The sequence below is a fragment of the Marmota flaviventris genome, chromosome 9 (assembly GCF_047511675.1).
Source record: "Marmota flaviventris isolate mMarFla1 chromosome 9, mMarFla1.hap1, whole genome shotgun sequence".
In the NCBI taxonomy this organism is placed as follows: domain Eukaryota; kingdom Metazoa; phylum Chordata; class Mammalia; order Rodentia; family Sciuridae; genus Marmota; species Marmota flaviventris.
In genome coordinates, this window is record NC_092506.1 from 5,434,492 (window position 1) to 5,452,020 (window position 17,529).

Sequence of the window (17,529 nt, forward strand, 5' to 3'; positions counted from 1 at the left end):
CCTGACTTTGGGCATGCCCCTGAGGCCACTGGAAGGGCTCCTCAGTCCAGTCGCACTGTCCCCATGTAGGGATCAGTTCCTGTGTGCCAGGTGTGTGGAGCCATTTCATTTCGCCCTCAACAGTCCTCTGGCTGATGAGATTGGAGCTGGGGCGGGGGGATGGATTCCTTGCTCCAGCCTCCGAAGGCTGGGACAGGAGTGTCAGGCTGCTGTGCTGTGCATGCCCCCCCACACCTCCTGTTCCCTGTGCCTGGCTCACCCCTGTTGGGCTTTGGGAGTCCAGAGAGGAATGTGGAGGCCCCACTCGCTGGATGTCACTGTGCAGTTCCAACTTGCTGAGACCCTGCTGCAGGCCAGGTGTTGTGTGGAGGCCATGTCTGTGCTTCAGCCAGAACCTGCCCTGTCCTTCAGAGGTGGTCACATGGATAACAGTGGGACTGTACCTTAGTCAATAATAGTGGAATTAAACATCAATTATGTAGACCAGGATTCTGTAAGAGAGTGAGGGCTAGACAATCTGAACTTTGCATGGTGGAATAGGAGGAATTCTTGGGCAGTACCAGGACAAGTAATAGAAAACTCCATTCACTAGCTAACTCTTCCTGAAGCGGACTGGTGATCACACACTCCCAAAATAACTAGCTTCAGGTATGGCTGGGTCTAGGGGTTCAGGGTCTCTCCCTTTCTCTTTTAAACTGTGCAGGGGCTGTCTCTAGTCCAGAAACATAAGAGATGAAAGGGCAACAGCTTCCTATCAAAAGAAAACACCTCTCGCCGGGTGCAGTGCGCTCGCCTGTAATCACGAGTTCAAAGCCAGCCTCAGCAAAAGCGAGGCACTTAGCAACTCAGTGAGACCCTGTATCTAAATTAAATATAAAACAGGGCTGGGGATGTGGCTCTGTAGTTGAGCACCCGAGTTCAATCCCCAGTAGCTTCTCCACCTCCACAAAAAATAAATAAAGAAAAAAAAAACACCTCTCCTGGCTGTCTAACTCAGGATTGCACTTGATTAGCCTCCCTGGTCACATGCCCTTTCCTGACCCCAGCACATGGCATGTAGGATTTAAAGTTTATGGATTGACAGGGCTAGGGGTGAATCCCCTGCACTAAAAGTAGAGAAGGGTGGCCCTTAAAGAACACCTGAGGGGCACATCATTTAGACTCAGCTCTAAGACCTGAAGAGGGGAAACTACTAGAACACACACAGAGGAATCACTCCAGACGTTGGTCTGGGCGATGATTTCTTTTATAGGACCCCAAAAGCTCCGGCAGCAGAACCAAAGATAGACAAATGGAACGACACCAAACCAAACGCTGCACAGCAAAGGAGAAAATCAACAGTGAAGAAACACCGGGAGAAAATGTGGGTGAGCCAGACGTTTGGTAAGGGGCTAAGGTTCAAACTCTACAGCAAGAAAACAAACAGCCCAATCCAAAAACAGACGTTCTTAAAAGAAGACATTGCAATGGATGTAGGGAAAAAATATTCAACATTCTAAGCACCAGGGACATGCAAGTCAAAACCACAATGAGATCTTACCTCAACCTGTTAAAATGGCAATTTTTAAAAACATTTATTTTTTAGTTGTAGTGGGGCACAATACTTTTATTTTTTTATTTTTTATGTGATGCTGAGGATCGACTCCAGGGCCTCGCACGCACTAGGCTAGTGCTCTACCGCTGAGCCACAGCCTCAGCCCTAAAATGGCGATTTTTTAAAAATGAAAGAGGGCTGGGGCTGCAGTTCTGTGGCAGGGCACTTGCCTAACGTGTGTGAGGCCCTAGGTTCCCTCCCTAGCACTGCAAAAAAATAAAAAATAAAAAAAATAAAACCCCAAACAAACCACAAAAGAAGAGTCTGGAGCAAGTGCAGAAAAGAAAACCATTAACTAATCTGGGTGGGACCATAACTAATATGTATAGCCATGTTGGAAAACAGTATGAAGGTTCCTTGGAAACCAAAGGGAACTACCATATGACTTAGCACCCCGCTTCCAGGTACATACCCAAGGAAATCAAAACTGGTCTGTCAAAAAGATACCTGCCCGAGCTGGGATTGTGGCTCAGCTGTAGAGCGCTTACGTAGCACGGGCGGGACCCGGGTTTGATTCTCAGCACCACATAAAAATAAAGGCATTGTGTTGTGTCCATCTACAAAAAAAGATTCTCCCTCCCTCCCTCCCTCCCCCTCCCCCCTCTCTCTCCCCCTCTCCCTCTCCCTCTCCCTCTCTCCTTTAAAAAAAAAAAAAAAAAAGATGCTTGCCCCCCTATTCACTGCCAATAGCCAGAACATGGAATCAACCTAATGAATGAATAAAGAAGATGTGTTACATACACACATGGAGTATTTTTCAGCTTTAACAGAGGCAATTCTGTCATTTGCACCAACACAGATGAAGCTGGAGGGTGTTATGATAAGCCAAATAAGCCAGGCAAAGAAGAGCATGACACCATCTCACTTTTATATGGAACCCAAGAAAGCTGAGCAGGGTGTGGTGGCTCAGGACTTGGGAGGCTGAGGCAGGAGAACTGCAGTTCCAAGGCCAGCTTGGGAAATGTTGTTTGACCCTGTCTCAAAATTAAAAAATTTAAAAGTACTGGGACGTAGTTATAACAAGACATCTATTGAACCCCATAAATATCTACAATTGTTATTTCTTGGTTAAAAATTAAGAGACCAGGGGCTGAATGTGTGGCTCAGTGGTAGAACATTTGCCTGGCATATGTGAGACCCTGGGTTCTATCCTCAGCACCACATATAAATAGATAAATAAATAAAATAAAAGATCCATTGAAAAAATACGTGCGTGTATATGGGGCTGGGATTGTGGCTCAGTGGTAGAGTGCTTGCTTCAGATGTGTGAGTCACTGGGTTCAATTCTCAGCACCGTATATAAATAAATGAATAAAATAAAGGTCCATCAACCCTACAAAAATATTTTTAAAAAAGAAAAAAATGTGTGTGTGTGTGTGTGTGTGTGTGTGTATATATATATATATATATATATAATTTTATACATATATATATACACACACACACATATATACAATTACATACATATACATATAATTTTTTAAAAAGATTAAAAGATCACAAGGAGAGGGATGCTGGGCAGTTAAAGCCAGGGAGTCAGGTAGGCAGGGGGCTAGGTCAAAGGTCAGTTCAGGCAGAAGGTGCTGCTGGGCAATGCAGGGAGGTGAAGGGACGAAGAGCAGGTGGAGAAGGGAAGGGGGCGGCTCACCACATAGAGGGCCACCATGGGATTAAGGAGCGCCTCCTTGGTGAGGAGACAAGGGACACCCTCAAGGATGGGTTAGGATTGTATTCCCAGCCAGGAGAGCGGGTAGAGGGGTGTCCAAGTGACCTTGAGCTGGCCACCTCAAGGGGTCTAAATAGCAGGGCATGCTCCCCTGCACCCCGCTCCCCACATAAGCTCCCATGTGCCCCCTCTCCACCCCGCAGGGTCTGCCCCCCAGGGCTCCCTCCTCTCCACCTGACCCTGCCTTCTCACCTCCCTCCTCCTCTCCTGCAGCCCTCACTTCCCATGCTTCTCCGCCACCCCTTTCCTCACCTCCGGCCCTCCAGCCTCCTCACCAGAGCGGGACCGCCTGACCCTGGTAAAAATAACTCCTCTGACAGCGTGTGAACAGAGGGGCAGCGGGAGGGGGAGCTGAGCCCCAGCACTAGGGAGGGGCCCTTGGGGGTGAGGGCGGGAGGTGCCGGCTCCTGATTCTGAGTCTTTCTCCTGCTCTGTCACACCCCTGCCCAGACGGTCACCTCTGCCGTCCCAAGCGCACCCAGCGCCCGCAGCTGCGAACGAAGCCCGGTGGAGCAGCTCTAGGTTGGTAAGGAGCCCTGCGGGCTGCCTCCCGACACGCCCGTGCGCCCCCAACTCGCCCCGACCCTCCAGGCTGGAGACCTTGACCTCAGGACCCCGGCTCTGCCCTAGAACGCCCCTGATGGCCTCAGCGATGCCTCCTCGCTCCGTCTCGGTGGCCGGGTGCGTTCCCCCAGTCCCCAGTCCGTCAGGGTCGCTCTGAGCCGGTCCGCATGTCCGAGCCCCCATGGAGGGCACGGCGCCCCCGGGCCGGCGGCGGCCGCCGAGGGTGAGCATGCAGGAGCACATGGCCATCGATGTGAGCCCCGGCCCCATCCGGCCCATCCGCCGCATTTCCGACTACTTCCCGCACTTCTACGCGTTTGCTGAGCCCGCGCTGCACACTCGTGACCAGCGCGCTCCGGCCATCCTTTCTGCACCCCCGCCGCAGCCTGACCCAGAGCCACCGGGAGACTCGGACGACAGCAGTGAGTGTGTGTGTGTGTGGGGGGGGCAAGGGGGTACCCCCAGGATGGTTTGTGGTGTCCCTAGCATTCCCGTGGAGGGGCCAGGCAGAAGGCACCGTGCCGTGGAGAGTGGGCAGGTGAGCCGAGCTGGCTGCTGACCCTACCTGCCACCTGCCGTAGCTGCGCTGGGCACCCTCGAGTTCACACTTCTCTTTGATGCGGACAACAGCGCCCTGCACTGCACTGCCCATCGCGCCCAGGTGAGGATGGGGGCGGGGTCCCTGGGACAGGGGGCGGGGCCACAGGCTTACCCCACATCCACTTTCTGTTCCCAGGGTCTCAAGCCACCGGCCTCAGGTTCTGTTGACACCTACGTCAAAGCCAATCTGCTGCCAGGGGCCAGCAAGGTGAGGGCAAGACCCAGGTCTCTACTGCTGCTCTCTGGCAGGTCCAACCCAGGGCACCCACCTGGCCCCAATTTGTCCCAATCCCCAGGACTTAGACCTCAGTTGCTGGGATCAAGGAGGCAGGGCAGGGGGCCAGGGAAGGTTTCTGACCCACCCCACCTGGTATCCAGGCCAGCCAGCTTCGGACCCACACAGTTCGGGGTACAAGGGGACCTGTCTGGGAGGAGACACTCACCTACCATGGCTTCACCCGCCAGGATGCTGGGCGCAAGACCCTGCGGTGAGAATCCCTGGGCCACCTGGGGCAGGGTAGGGGGATGGGGTTTGACTGGCCAGGTTTGATACTGGCGGCCACCAGGCTGTGTGTGTGTGAAGACCCTCGGCTGCGGCGACGGCGGCGGGCACCACCCCTGGGGGAGCTGCGGGTGCCCCTGAGGAAACTGGTGCCCAACCGAGCCAGGAGCTTCAACATCTGCCTGGAGAAGCAGAGGCTGGTGAGGGGCCAGGGAGCCCAGGGTGGCGCTGCAGGGGACAGCGGCCTTGTGATGGGGTTGCTGGAGAGGGAGGAGCAGGGAGGGGCACCTGAGCAGTGTCCTGCTGAGGTAACTGGGCCCTGCTTTTCCAGACCAAGAGGCCCAAGAGCCTGGACACAGCCCGGGGCATGTCCCTGTATGAGGAGGTGAGATTGCTGAACGGAGGAGGGATGGGATGGGCAGGCCTGGAGGCCCAGGCTGCAGTGGGTCAGGCAGGACGTGGGTGGAGTGGGCAGGGGTCCTAGCCTAGGTGGGCTTGGAGGAATTTGCAGCCACCTCTCACAAGCTCTGTGAGCCCTTATAACCCTGGGGAAGCCCATGGCTGGGCAGGCTGGGGGGCACTCTCTGGCCATGGCAGCATGGGAACCCTGGGGCAAACCAGAAGCCCCTGAGGGCACAGCCAGACACAGACCTGGCAACTTTTAGGTAGAGGCGGAAAGCTGGAGGTGGAAGGGCTGGGGGGAGAGAACAGGCTCTGCCACCAGGGTCAGCATGGGTGCCATCCTGTGGCTGGTTGTCGTTGACAGGCCCTTGTTAGGAGGCAGCAAAGGTAACCAGTGGGCTTCTTCGACCCCACCTGAGACCACAGACCTGGCCAGAACCCTTATGGCCCTGCAGGGGAAGGCATCCCTAAGGCCTAGGGTGGGCCCTCCACCCACTCCTCTGGGAACAAAAGGGCCTGGCGCCCTGCCCCCTAGTGGAGACACGAGTTGTTGCAGTTGTGGATTAATTACACCCAGGTGGTGGTGGTGGACATCACCAAGCACCCTGCCATACCCACCTCCTGTCCCAGGACCAATGTACAACACCACAGCGCCCAGTGGCTGCTCACCAAGCACTCCGGTGTTACTGAGAACTGCCTGTGACGTGGTGGCTGGGTGTCCTGCAGTCATTCTACTCAAAGCATAGGAGGAGACACTTTCTGGCATCCTCCAAGCTGTGGGCACCAGGGTCCCGTAGTGTGGCAAAGGACATTATTCCCAGAGAAGTAATGGATGGGACAAAGAGGATAGGTTTTGAAACTGAAGAGATCTGTTGGTCGTCCCTGGGTACAGAACAGTCTTCCAAGTGGCACCAGGCTGGTCCTATAGGCAGTGGTTATGGGCACTTGCTAAAGGCCACACAGGAAGCTCCTGTCATGTTTGTGGCACTCAAGAGACCATTATTATCTACCTCCCCTCCATGACAAAGATGAGCTGAATGGACCAGCAAGCCCCTTTCCTCCAGCCCTGGAGGGCACAGCTGACCCATAAGGTCCTTTCTAGGGTACCAGATGAATGGCTATTTAGGGAGATTGCCATAAAACTAAATTGAATTGGCCCAATTTCTCTGCAGCCAGTTTGAGCCTCCTCTTGGGGCCTGGACACTGGTGGGGTGGTAGACTTTGAGCTGGATGGGGTCTGACCAAAGCCTTTACCTGCAGGAGCAGGCAGAGGCCGAGACGGCTGGGGAGGAACGTGGGCGCATCCTGCTGTCCCTGTGCTATAGCTCCCAGAGGGGGGGCCTGCTGGTGGGCATTCTGCGCTGTGCCCACCTGGCCCCCATGGATGCCAATGGCTACTCTGACCCCTTTGTCCGCCTGTGAGTGAATTGGTAGATGGGTGGGCAGGCAGGGCAAGGTGGCAGTTCCTCACCTCTCCAGGGACACACCTGACCTGCCCATCTCCTCAGTTTCCTGCATCCAAACTTGGGGAAGAAATCTAAATACAAGACCAGTGTCCGGAGGAAGACCCTGAACCCCGAGTTCAATGAGGTGAGCCAGGGCTAAGCAGGGCCCAGCCACACTTGGCCTTGACTGCTGAGCCACCCTGGCCTGGACCTGTTTCTGAGATTCGCCTGCTCCCTCCTGCCCCTTTCCCTGCAGGAATTCTTCTACGCAGGCCCCAGAGAGGAGCTGGCCCAGAAGACACTGCTGGTGTCTGTGTGGGACTATGACCTGGGCACGGCAGATGACTTCATCGGTGAGCAGGAATGTGGGGCACCGGGGGGAGCCCTATGGGCTCCTGCCAACCCTGATCCGTGTCCCTGGTAGGTGGGGTGCAGTTGAGCAGCCAGGCCAGCGGGGAGCAACTACGCCACTGGTGTGAGTGCCTGGGTCACACAGACCACCGGCTGGAGCTGTGGCACCCGCTGGACGGTGTGCCCCACCAGCTTGGCGACAAGCCAGTACAGGATCCTGCTTGCAGACCTGCCCCACAGTGGCCAGGACACCCCTGAAGCTGGGAGGATCCAGGGGACTGCCCCACCTGCTGTACCCATTCCCTTGACCCAGGGACGTTTCCTATCCCCTTTCACATTCACCCCACCACAAAGCCAAAATAAACATCTTCTGACCACACCAGATCTGTCTTCTCTGGTCACGCACCCCACCTCCCCTGCCATCACCTTACGGGGCAGACAGATGCCGTTCTCCTGTCTCCCACTTTCCAGAGGCCTTTGCCAAACCAGGCTCCCAGTCCCCACCACATTCTGCTTCCTACACTGAGGGAGGGGGATGTGACCACATCTTGAGAGCAGGACTGAGGAGTGGCAGGGAATGGCAGGGTAAAGAGCAAAGTCACAGATGTGCTGCAGTGGGAGAGTGGGTGGCACTTGCTTTATTGTCCAGTATCCAGACAGGAATGCAAGGCAGCAGGCCAGGGTTTGGGCTCAGGAAGCAGCCTGCCGGGCCTGGTGCTGCTGGGCAAACCGCTGCATCCGATCCTCAAGCTCTGGACGAAAGTGTCGGATGAGACCCTGGGAGAAAGGAGGAAGGCACTGGGTGAAACAGAATCCAAAAATCTCCCCATCCTAGGCTCTCAGCACTGCCCACACCAGTGACGCGCGGCAGCTCCATGCATACCTGTACAGGCCAGGCGGCCCCATCGCCCAGAGCACATATGGTGTGGCCCTCTATCTGCTTGCTGATCTCCCACAGGGAGTCAATCTCAGCTGGCCGAGCGTCCCCCCTCACGAAGCGAGCCATCACCTTGTTCATCCAGTCCACACCTGAGGCCATAGCAACAGGAGAGGGCCTGATGGTCTCCCCAGCCAGGGCACACGCTGGGGTGGGAGCTAAGTGGAACCAAGACCAGTACACCCCAAGTTGCCCAGGTGCTCACCCTCGCGGCACGGGGTACACTGGCCGCAGCTCTCGTGCTTGTAGAACTCAATGAGGCGGGCGATGGCTTTCACGATGTCTGTCTGGGAGACAAGGGACAGTGAGCAGGTGCCCCTATAGCACTCCACTGGCATGCTCTGGCTTCCAGTGAACTCTCCTGCAGGGTGGCCTTGCTACCCTCCTCTCCTTCCTCACAACAGCTCAGGTTGTGACAGCAGGAAGCTGAGAGCTGGTCAGAGGGTTTTCAGAGAGGCCCGGGGAGGGAGGCAGTGGCCAGGCAGCACAGGGAGCACCAGCCAGGTGTGAGGGCCACCCTTATCACCCTTACCGAGCGGTCCATGACGATCACCGCGGCTGTGCCCAGGCCTGTCTGAGCCTGCACCAGGGCGTCGAAGTCCATCAGCACCGTCTCACATACAGACTTGGGGATCAGTGGGGTGGACGAGCCGCCAGGAATCACAGCAAGGAGGTTGTCCCAGCCACCGATGACACCCCCTGGGGCCCCAAGTTAGTCCCCAAAAGGATGATGGTCAGGGCTGGGCTGGCACACCTGACGAGTACTGAGCCTGGACCTTTGTCAGCCCCAGCCTGAGGTCCTCCCACTGGGCTCTCTTCGTGGACGCCCACCACACCCCTCAGGGCTGGCCCCCAGCCTCACCAGCGTGTTTCTCTATGAGCTCCTTCAGCGGAACAGACATCTCCTCCTCCACAGTGCAAGGGTGGTTGACGTGGCCAGAGATGTTGAATAGTTTGGTACCCGAGTTGCGTTCTCGGCCAAAACTGGCAAACCAGGCACCCCCGCGGCGACAGATGGTGGGGGACACAGCCACTGTCTCCACATTGGCTACGGTTGTGGGGCAGCCGAACACTCCTTCAGGGAAATGAGAAAAGAGACAGTAGCCGCAAGGGAGTGGCCAGGTTTCCTGGCAGTGGGATTTGTGGGTCCTGCTCCCGGGCAGGGCTCCTGCTCTTTTACCCTCAACATTCTCCCCCGCCACTGGACCCCAAACTCCAGAGGAGCCGTATTGTCCGCTCACCACCATGCCCCGGCTCCAAGAGCAGATACTGCCAAGGCACAGAGTTTGAAGGGGCTTGGGTGTCTAATGTGGGGCTGAGGCAGGGTGGCACGGGGAGCCTGTGCATTGTTACCACCCTCCTCTCTCCACCTAGCCTGGAATGCACTCAGAAATACCATAAGAGCCCCTGAGGGGGACTCCACAGGACACCCACAACAAGCCCAGGGCTGGAGGGCTTACCTACATCTGCTGGGAAGGGTGGCTTCAGGCGTGGCTTGCCCTGCTTGCCCTCGATGGACTCAATCAGGGCCGTCTCCTCTCCACAGATGTAGGCCCCAGCCCCACGCACCACAAACACATCAAAATCGTAGCCAGAGCCACAGGCATCCTTGCCAATCAGGCCTGCCTCATAGGCCTCTCGGATGGCCACCTGTGGGACAAGGGTGTCAGCCTTGTAATTTCAGGAATCATGGAGCCCCTGAAGGCTTCCCAAGGTGAGGCTGTGGAGCATAAAGGAAGAGCCCAGAGAAGGGGGCTTTAGGAACCAAGTCCTGATCAGGATACATGCAGAAGTGGTCACTCCTCTCCCAAGTGGACACCCGACAGACCAGTGCTAATAACTAAGATCAGCTGTGCTGGGGAAGGGCATGCAAGCAAGTACACGCTGGCCACCTTCTGCTTGTTGATACCCTCTTTGCCCACCTGCAGATTGGACGCCTCATTGTAGAATTCCCCACGAATGTAGATATAGGCAGCACGGGCGCCCATGGCCCGGCCCCCCACCAGACAGCCTTCCACCAGCTTGTGAGGATCGTGGCGCATGATCTCCCGGTCCTTACAGGTGCCTGGCTCCCCCTCATCTGCATTCACTACCAGATACTTGGGCCTGTGGGAGCCTGCAGGTCAGTCAGGCTACAGGCCCACCAGGACTGAGTCCTCCACCACATCCATCCCTGTTCCTTGCAGAGGCTTCAAAGATGTCTCCACCAATAGTCAATCCCTCTCTACCCTCCCAACATGTCCCCAGGGGCTCTGCTTATTCACCACCAATGACAGGGAGCTCACTGCCTGATCCATCTTTGGGCAGATATGACCACAGGAAAGGTCTCTGTTCTGCTTAGCCCAATACTCTCTCCCCGTGTTTTCCCTTGAGAGCCAAATTCTGCTCTTGGTTACAAAGAGCATTCCTCAACCTTCACATCTCTGGGGCCAAAGGAGGCAAAGTAGCTGATTTTTATTATTTCTGTGTACTAACTAAAGTACAGGCAAAAGCCAAATGAACATTATCTCTTTGGGTTCCAGCAGGATATCACCATATCCATGAACAAAAAAGAAACACGTGGTTCACAAAAGATTTCCCAAAGCTCTAGACTTACTAGAAGGCAGAACTGGGATTTGAACAGCGGAGCCTACTTCAATATCTTGTATTGACTATACTAGACCACAACACCTCCCCCAAGGAAGCGCAAAGAGAACTGGAGTCCCATCCACTTGAGACCTGGGAACGTATTCTTGCCTCATTCATGCTACAATGTCTAAGGCCACAGTCCTAAGGGTCAGACAAGCCCTAGCCACCCACAAAGTCTCTCCTGCGACCATGTCTCAGGCTCCCCTCACATACCTGCCATCTGAAGGCTTATTCATGAAGCTCCACTTGAGCCCAGTGGGGAAGCCAGCACCTCCACGGCCCCGCAAGCCTGATGTCTTAATCTCACCCAGAATCCAGTCGGGCCCCTTCAGCAGGATCTCCTTTGTCTTATACCAGTCACCTCTACTCTGGGCGCCTTTCAGCCTAGACAGGGTGAGGAAGACAGTGAGGGGAAGGCCCTGGCAAGGAACACAATAGGCTAAGGATACTGTCTCACCTCCAGTCATGACGGCCATACAGGTTGGTGAAGATGCGGTCTTCATCCTTCAGTGAGCCAAATGTGGTTTTCTTGGGTGCTGTCTGAGGAGACCGAGTGTCAGGAGACCCAGCAGAGCTCTGGGGGCCAAGAGGGGTTGGGCCAGAAGCTACAGATTCTTGGGTCCTCCTGCTTAGGAGGGGCTGGGCCAGGGAAGGCAGAGGCCTAAGCCTCAAAACTTTTTGAAATGTTACACCTATCACCATCACTTAAGCACTTCCCGCACAGAGATACTGGCCTAAGCACTTTATAGCTCGAGCCTCAATTTATCCCCATGACAACACTGAGATGGGAATGATTTCTTTCATTTTGCAGAGAAGTAAACTGAGGCTCAGAACAAAAGGAACTTATGAAAGGTCACGCAGCCAAAAGTAGCAGACGGTTCTTTGTTTTAGTTGTAGGTGGACACAATACCTTTATTTATTTATTTATTTTTATGTGGTGCTGAGGATCGAACCCAGGACCTCACACGTGCTAGGTCAGCGCTCTGCCACTGCGCCCCAGCCCCAGCCCCAGCCCCAGCAGATGGTCCTTGAGTCCACCTTTTTTCATGGCCTGGCACCAAACTGCCTCCCAAAGCCCAGAATGACAGCATCTTACCAATGGTACTAAGGGCAAACAGTGTTTACTGAGAGGAAAAAAATGCCCCACCGCGGCTGGGACAAAGGGGCCGGAGGGGACCCCCAGGGATAAAATTGAGGGGCGGGGACTGGGAATCCACGTGACTAGCGGAGAGCACCCAGCTCCGGGCTAAGAGGACCTGACTTTCGTCCCCTTAAAAGCGCTTCTCGGTCACGAGGGAGCAGAGCCTGGAGGAGGAACCAGGAGGTGTGCATCCCTCTCCGAAGCTGTCTTCTGCATCTACAGAACGGGGCCATGACCCCTTCCCACCCGACGACGCTGCAAGGAAGGGACGCGAGACAAGGATGCTTCACAACCCGCACAACTTCCCGCTAGGCCTGTGAGACCAGCGGGCAGGGAGCCGCACTGCGCGTCGGCCTCCGCTGCACCGTGCCCTTCTGCTTCCCGCCGGGCCCGGGGAGAAGGGGAGGGCTCTGCAGAAGGCACCGCAGACTCCAGGCACGCACGGCGCGCGGAGGCCCGCGGACGCCCCGGGCCCGATCTCGGCCGGGCCTCACCGTTTCGCTGCTGAAACGCACAGAGAGCCGCGCGGGGAGCGACCCGCCGAGCAGCCGTCGTGCCGCCAGCATCGCGGGGGCCAGGCCGGTCACCTCCGGCTGTCACCTTCACGGCTCGGAGGCTGAGGAACCAGCGCCACAGAGAAGTTAGGCGGCGCACAGGAAGAGCGTCACGCTCCCCCGGCCGGCGACGCGCCCAGGCACCCCCACGCCTCCCGACTCCGCCCCGCCCCGCCCACTAGGGCGGGAAGAGGGCAGGGAGTGGCCTGGCTGGCGCTGGGGCGTCTGGGAGATGTAGTCCCTCTGACCTCAGGCCGCTCTCCTCCCTCCGCGTGTAGTCGTTTGCCAGTCAGCTGCCAGCGGCGGTTCTTTCACACGCCTAGTAAACAAACCTATTACGTGGACTTCTGTTAGGTCCTGGTGTGTTTCACTTCCTATAGGCTCCGTGTTTAGTGTGCACCTGCTGTATGCACTTGGGGGGAGGAAGGGGGAATCAGGCCGGTCACAGCCGGATCCTCATGACTCCGAAGTCATGGTGCTGCCCCAGTCCTAGCCCTGCCGGACTGAGCCTTCACCCCCACCCCGTGCATCCGTGTGCCGAGAAAGAACGCTCGTTAGCCGCAGAGAGCCCGGCCGGCTCCAGGGCAGGCGGGTTCTTCGCGGAGGTCTTCCCAGGGGATGCGGCTGCAGCCCTGGTTGGAGTGAGGCAGAGACAAGAGATGGTCGGAAGGTGGCCCATCGCCTTGTCGCGCTGCTGAGCTCTCTCGGCCCTTGTCAGGAGGATCCAGCACCTCGTGCTCCTGCTCAGATTCCCGGAACGGCCCCTCCTGCCTTCGGAATCAGGCCCTGGCTTGACTTTTAAGGGCTCCACCACCCCTTCCTCCGCCGAGATCATCATGCCCAAGCCCCTGCTGCGATCCCCGGCCACCGTTCCTGGCCTCATTACGCTGTAGAGGGTTTTGTGGCCGTCCCCCTCATCCAGTTTTGTCCTCTGTCCTTTTGGTAATCTAACTTGGTCATTTTCAGTTGTGTGCAGCCCTCAGCTCTGGGACCATGCCCTGGCCCCCATGTAAGACTGTCCTTTTGGTCTTCTCTGCCGGCTCAGTCTTCCAGTCCTCACGGAAAGGAACCCTGTCCTCTCTTCTCCTGGGCTGTAATCATCCTTTCTTACCCCTCTAGAAACGTGCCATCTACAAAACTCATCTACACCGTTTCCCGTGAACTCCCCACAGCACCCCTCCATGGTGTTAACTCCATTTTGTACGTGAAAACTCTGAGGCCCCGGAGACTGGTGGGGATGGGCTGGCACCCAGGCCTACTGTCCTTCCCAGAGTGCTCACACTGCAATCCTGCAGCACAACTGACCGGCTGTGACAGTCCCTGTGGGTGTCAGTGATGCTCCCCAGAGGGACCAGGAGCACCCCCACCCTTCTGAAGTTTCGCAGATGGTAGAGCAGGACCAGCCCAGACCCTCTGCTCTGGGCAGGGACAGAGATTGTCTAGGCATAGATGGGGATTACACAGCTAATCCAGGGCTCGGGGCAGAAGAAGGGGAGCAGGATGAAGCCAGAGGGTGAATGCCTTCCTTCTCTTTCTCTCGGTGAGCCAAGGGGACAGAACTGCAGGGAGAAGCAGACTAGGCTGATGGAGATGGGAGGTGCTGGGCACGGGCTAATGGAAATGGAGGCCGAGAGGCAGAGTCCCCATGTTCCTTCAGGGCCAGGCTCTGGGCCAAGTAGTGGTCTGTGTTATTCCCTTAATCCTCCCACACCCAGAGCGTGGGAATGATGAGCCTCTGTTTGCAGAAGCAGTGTATCCACAGCGCCAAGTGGCCTGCCCAGGGTGCACTGCGTCTGGCCTGCCCAAGACTTCAGAGCTCAGGCAGAGTTTTCCAACAGTAAATCCCCCGTTAGGTCCCCCCTCACCTAGAGCACCTACTTGCTAGGCTCCCCAGGTGAAGAGGGGGGTCCCTCCAGTGTCACCTCTTAGGCACTGTCCTCTGTGGTGTCCCAGGCCCTGACTCTCACCTCTTCCTCAGCACCCATCCCAGCCTGTCTGCCTCTTTAACCAGCATCCAGGCCAGAAATTAGGAAGCATCAGGGAAGCCTCCTGGTCCCGCAGGTTCCAGATCTATGGCATCCTGCCAGTTCTACCTTCCAAACATGGCCTGTGTCATCAGGTCTGCTCATCTCTCACCTGTAGTTTGCAAAGCCTCCTGGGGGTATCCCAGCCTCATCTCTCCGTCCCTTCAATGTCTTCTCTGCAAATATGGAACCAGTGGACATACTGTAAATTTCAGACACTTTTTGCCTGAGACTGTGGTTCTCCGCTGTCCTCAAGTCAACACCCAGGGCTCTTGGTCTGGTGTCCAAACCCCTGCAGCCCAGCTCCAGTGCATGCTAGTTGGGCGCACGGGGATCTGTCTTCTACTCTCTCCTTTTTCTTGTTCCTCCTGAGGAGCCTGTTGGCTGTCGCCTCCCCCAGGAAACTTTCTTCAGCCACAGGATTAACTGTCTTGGTAACTAACATCACAGGCCCAGGCGACCGAGGAAGGCACCATCAGGTCTCTCTTCTTCAACCCCCGTGCAGAGCTCGAGGAAAGTGCTGATTCGATACCGTAATTGAATTTTATATTTGGAAAATGAAAATTTGTTTTCTTTACTTGGAAATTTAAAAATTTCCAGGAAAGCCGAAATAGTAACCTGTTTTTACCACCTAGATTTTAACGCATTGTCATTTGCGGCGTTTTCATTCTGTTTTCTGGGTGATTTTAAAATGCTTCAAATAGCATGTAAATATACTGATCTCTAAAAATTTAGAGCTTCAAAGAAGAAACTAAAAGTCACTCTCCCTGCCCAATTTTTTTTTTCTTTTTCTTTTCTTTCTTTTTCTTTTTTTTTTTTTTTTTTAGTACCAGCGACTAAACCCAGGGGCACTTAACCACATCCCCCACCCTTTTTATTTTTTATTTTGAGGCAGGGTCTCACTAGGTTGGTTGCTTACAGCCTGGCTAAATTGCTGAGGCTGACTTTGAACCTGTGATCCTCTTGCCTCAGTGTCCTGGGATTATAGGCGTGTGCCACCACGTCCAGCACCAAATGGTTTAGGATCTTGACAGGGAGTATGAGGTCTGCTGAAGCTTTTGACAGACACCTTGATCATGTTAAGAAAATTTCCATCCAAGAGCGAAGTTTTACTGAGTGGTGTTGAGCTGCTTCGACTACAGTTGAGATTATGTTGTTTTCCTTCTTTAATCTGAGGTTAACAACATCAATCATTTTACTAATCTTTTGAACTATTATTGACCTAAAGAGGAGGCCCTGTGAGGCTGTGAGAGCAGAGACAGAAGGCAGTCAGGATTAAGGCAAGTGCTCTACCACTGAGCCACACCCCAGCCCCTGATTTAGCTTTTTAATCCATGCTCTGCAGAGGGGAGCCTGTTTCCTCTGGAGGATCTTGCCCAGTTTTGCTTCAGTGTCCTGCTAGCCGCTTAAAACAGGGTGGGCCGCTTTTGCCTTTTTGTACGTACTGGGAGTGTTTGCTGAGGGCAAAGCTGAGCCATTCCTGCATCATGACTAGGACTGACTGTAAGCCACCGGGAGCTGGCACCTTGCTGACCACTGTTTGTACTTCTTGTTTCCTTGAGCCAATTTTGACCAGAAAATTTAAAAGAACATTCTCTTATTGGATTATTTATTTTTCCAATATGAAACATTTCTCTGTTTCTCCACATTTTTTATTGGTGCATTGTAGTTGCACACAATGTTGAGATTTGTTGTTACCTATTAACCGTACGTGTACACAATAGAACAATATAATTTGGCCAATTTGATTCTCCAGCACTTTCCCCTTATCTCTCTCTCCACCTCTCTCTTTTATTTTTTGGTCCTGGGGATTGAACCTGGGAACTCTACCCCTGAACCATATCTCCAGCCCTTTTTATTTTTTGAGACAGTGTCTTGCTAAGTTGCTGAGGCTTGCTTTTAACTTGTGATCCTCCTGCCTCATCCTCCGGAGTTACTGGGATTACAGGCCTGTGCCACTACGCCTGTCAGTATCTTTGAATAATTTTGCCTCGAGGTCTATGTTCTCTTGCTATGCATGCTTTTTTTGTAGTGCTGGGGACTGACCCCAGGGCCTTGTGCGTGTGAGGCAAGCACTCTACCATCTGAGCTATATCCCCAGCCCTATGCATGCATTCTTTTAGTTTGTATTTGGTAAACTCTTTTTCTGTCTCTTTACTTCTAGTCTTTCTTCCGTTTTCCTAGCATCTCTTAAAAACAAGATCTCATTAAACTTCACTCTGTTTTACTCGAACACAATCAGGGTCTGCCTTTTCAAAAGAGCCTGAGCTCTTTACCTTTATTGCTATTGCCACCAGGACTCATATCGGCCACATATTGTGCTTTCTATTTAGTATTCTTCCTCTTTATTTCATTTTCCCTCTATTTCTGGGTCTTCTGTTGCATTAGCTGAGCTTTCTGTGTGCATCTCCTGTGGGTATGGAAGTTTTACATTTTGCTTCTATTTTTAGTGGCTACTCTCAAATTTTTAAGTCAGGCCTAAACTTCACTTCCAGGCAAAAGCTGGCTAATGTCTCTACCCTCCTGCTGAATATGAAACAAAAACAGTGTGCAGTTTCCCTTGGCATTCACAGTGGACTGGCTCCAGGACCCCCAGGATTCCAATATCCATGGATAGTCAAGTCCCTACATCAAATGGTGTAGTATTTGCGTGTCACCTACATACACACTCCTGTATATTCTAGAACACTTAGAATACCTGATGCAGTCTAAATGCCGTGTGGATAGTTGTTCTACGGTATTGTTAAGGAAATAAAGTCTTGGCCAAGCTCAGTATCAGCATAGAGGCAGTATTTTTTTAATCAAATACTTTCAATTCCTGTTTGCTTGAATCCTGGAACTCAGAACCCACAGATAGGGGCCAACTGTATGTATACCATGTCTTTCTCCCAAGTCCCTCCCTGGCCCTGTTCAATGGAGGCCTGGCTGGGCCTTTCTGGCCCCTGCTGCAGGCGGATGGCGGAGGCCTGACCTCAGGATCTCAGCCATGGCTGGGCACCTGCATCCTGGCTGCGACCCAGACGCTGGCTCCCACCCTGGCTGCAGGTTAATTCCTGTTTCC

At 54.4% G+C, this 17,529-nt stretch overlaps 2 protein-coding genes across 5 annotated transcripts; one reads left to right on the forward strand and one right to left on the reverse strand.

Annotated features, from left to right (window-relative positions):
- The first annotated feature begins 1 nt into the window (after window position 1).
- On the forward strand, window positions 2-7,566 carry LOC114100059 (double C2-like domain-containing protein gamma). 4 transcript variants are annotated; one of them, XM_071616004.1, is made up of 14 exons: window positions 2-90; window positions 1,253-1,367; window positions 3,534-3,618; window positions 3,771-3,842; window positions 3,951-4,306; window positions 4,466-4,545; window positions 4,621-4,692; window positions 4,863-4,972; window positions 5,051-5,186; window positions 5,318-5,371; window positions 6,649-6,806; window positions 6,897-6,978; window positions 7,090-7,186; window positions 7,258-7,566. In XM_071616004.1, the coding sequence occupies exons 5-14, from the start codon at window positions 4,066-4,068 to the stop codon at window positions 7,440-7,442; spliced, it is 1,215 nt and encodes a 404-aa protein (XP_071472105.1). In that variant the 5' UTR covers window positions 2-90; window positions 1,253-1,367; window positions 3,534-3,618; window positions 3,771-3,842; window positions 3,951-4,065; the 3' UTR covers window positions 7,443-7,566. The 4 variants fall into 4 exon arrangements, with proteins under 4 accessions (XP_071472105.1, XP_071472106.1, XP_071472107.1 ...); XM_071616005.1 differs by having other exon boundaries at window positions 1,253-1,363; window positions 3,771-3,846; XM_071616006.1 differs by having other exon boundaries at window positions 1,253-1,363; window positions 3,912-4,306.
- Window positions 7,567-7,794: 228 nt separating this feature from the next.
- On the reverse strand, window positions 7,795-12,557 carry Ndufv1 (NADH:ubiquinone oxidoreductase core subunit V1). Its single transcript, XM_027944487.3, has 10 exons — window positions 12,385-12,557; window positions 11,207-11,289; window positions 10,963-11,133; window positions 10,044-10,227; window positions 9,582-9,771; window positions 8,984-9,196; window positions 8,654-8,820; window positions 8,327-8,408; window positions 8,068-8,213; window positions 7,795-7,961 (listed from the first exon to the last, which is right to left on the reverse strand). Exons 1-10 carry the CDS (start codon window positions 12,454-12,456, stop codon window positions 7,875-7,877), a joined length of 1,395 nt encoding a protein of 464 aa, XP_027800288.1. The 5' UTR covers window positions 12,457-12,557; the 3' UTR covers window positions 7,795-7,874.
- Between the last annotated feature and the right edge of the window lie 4,972 nt (window positions 12,558-17,529).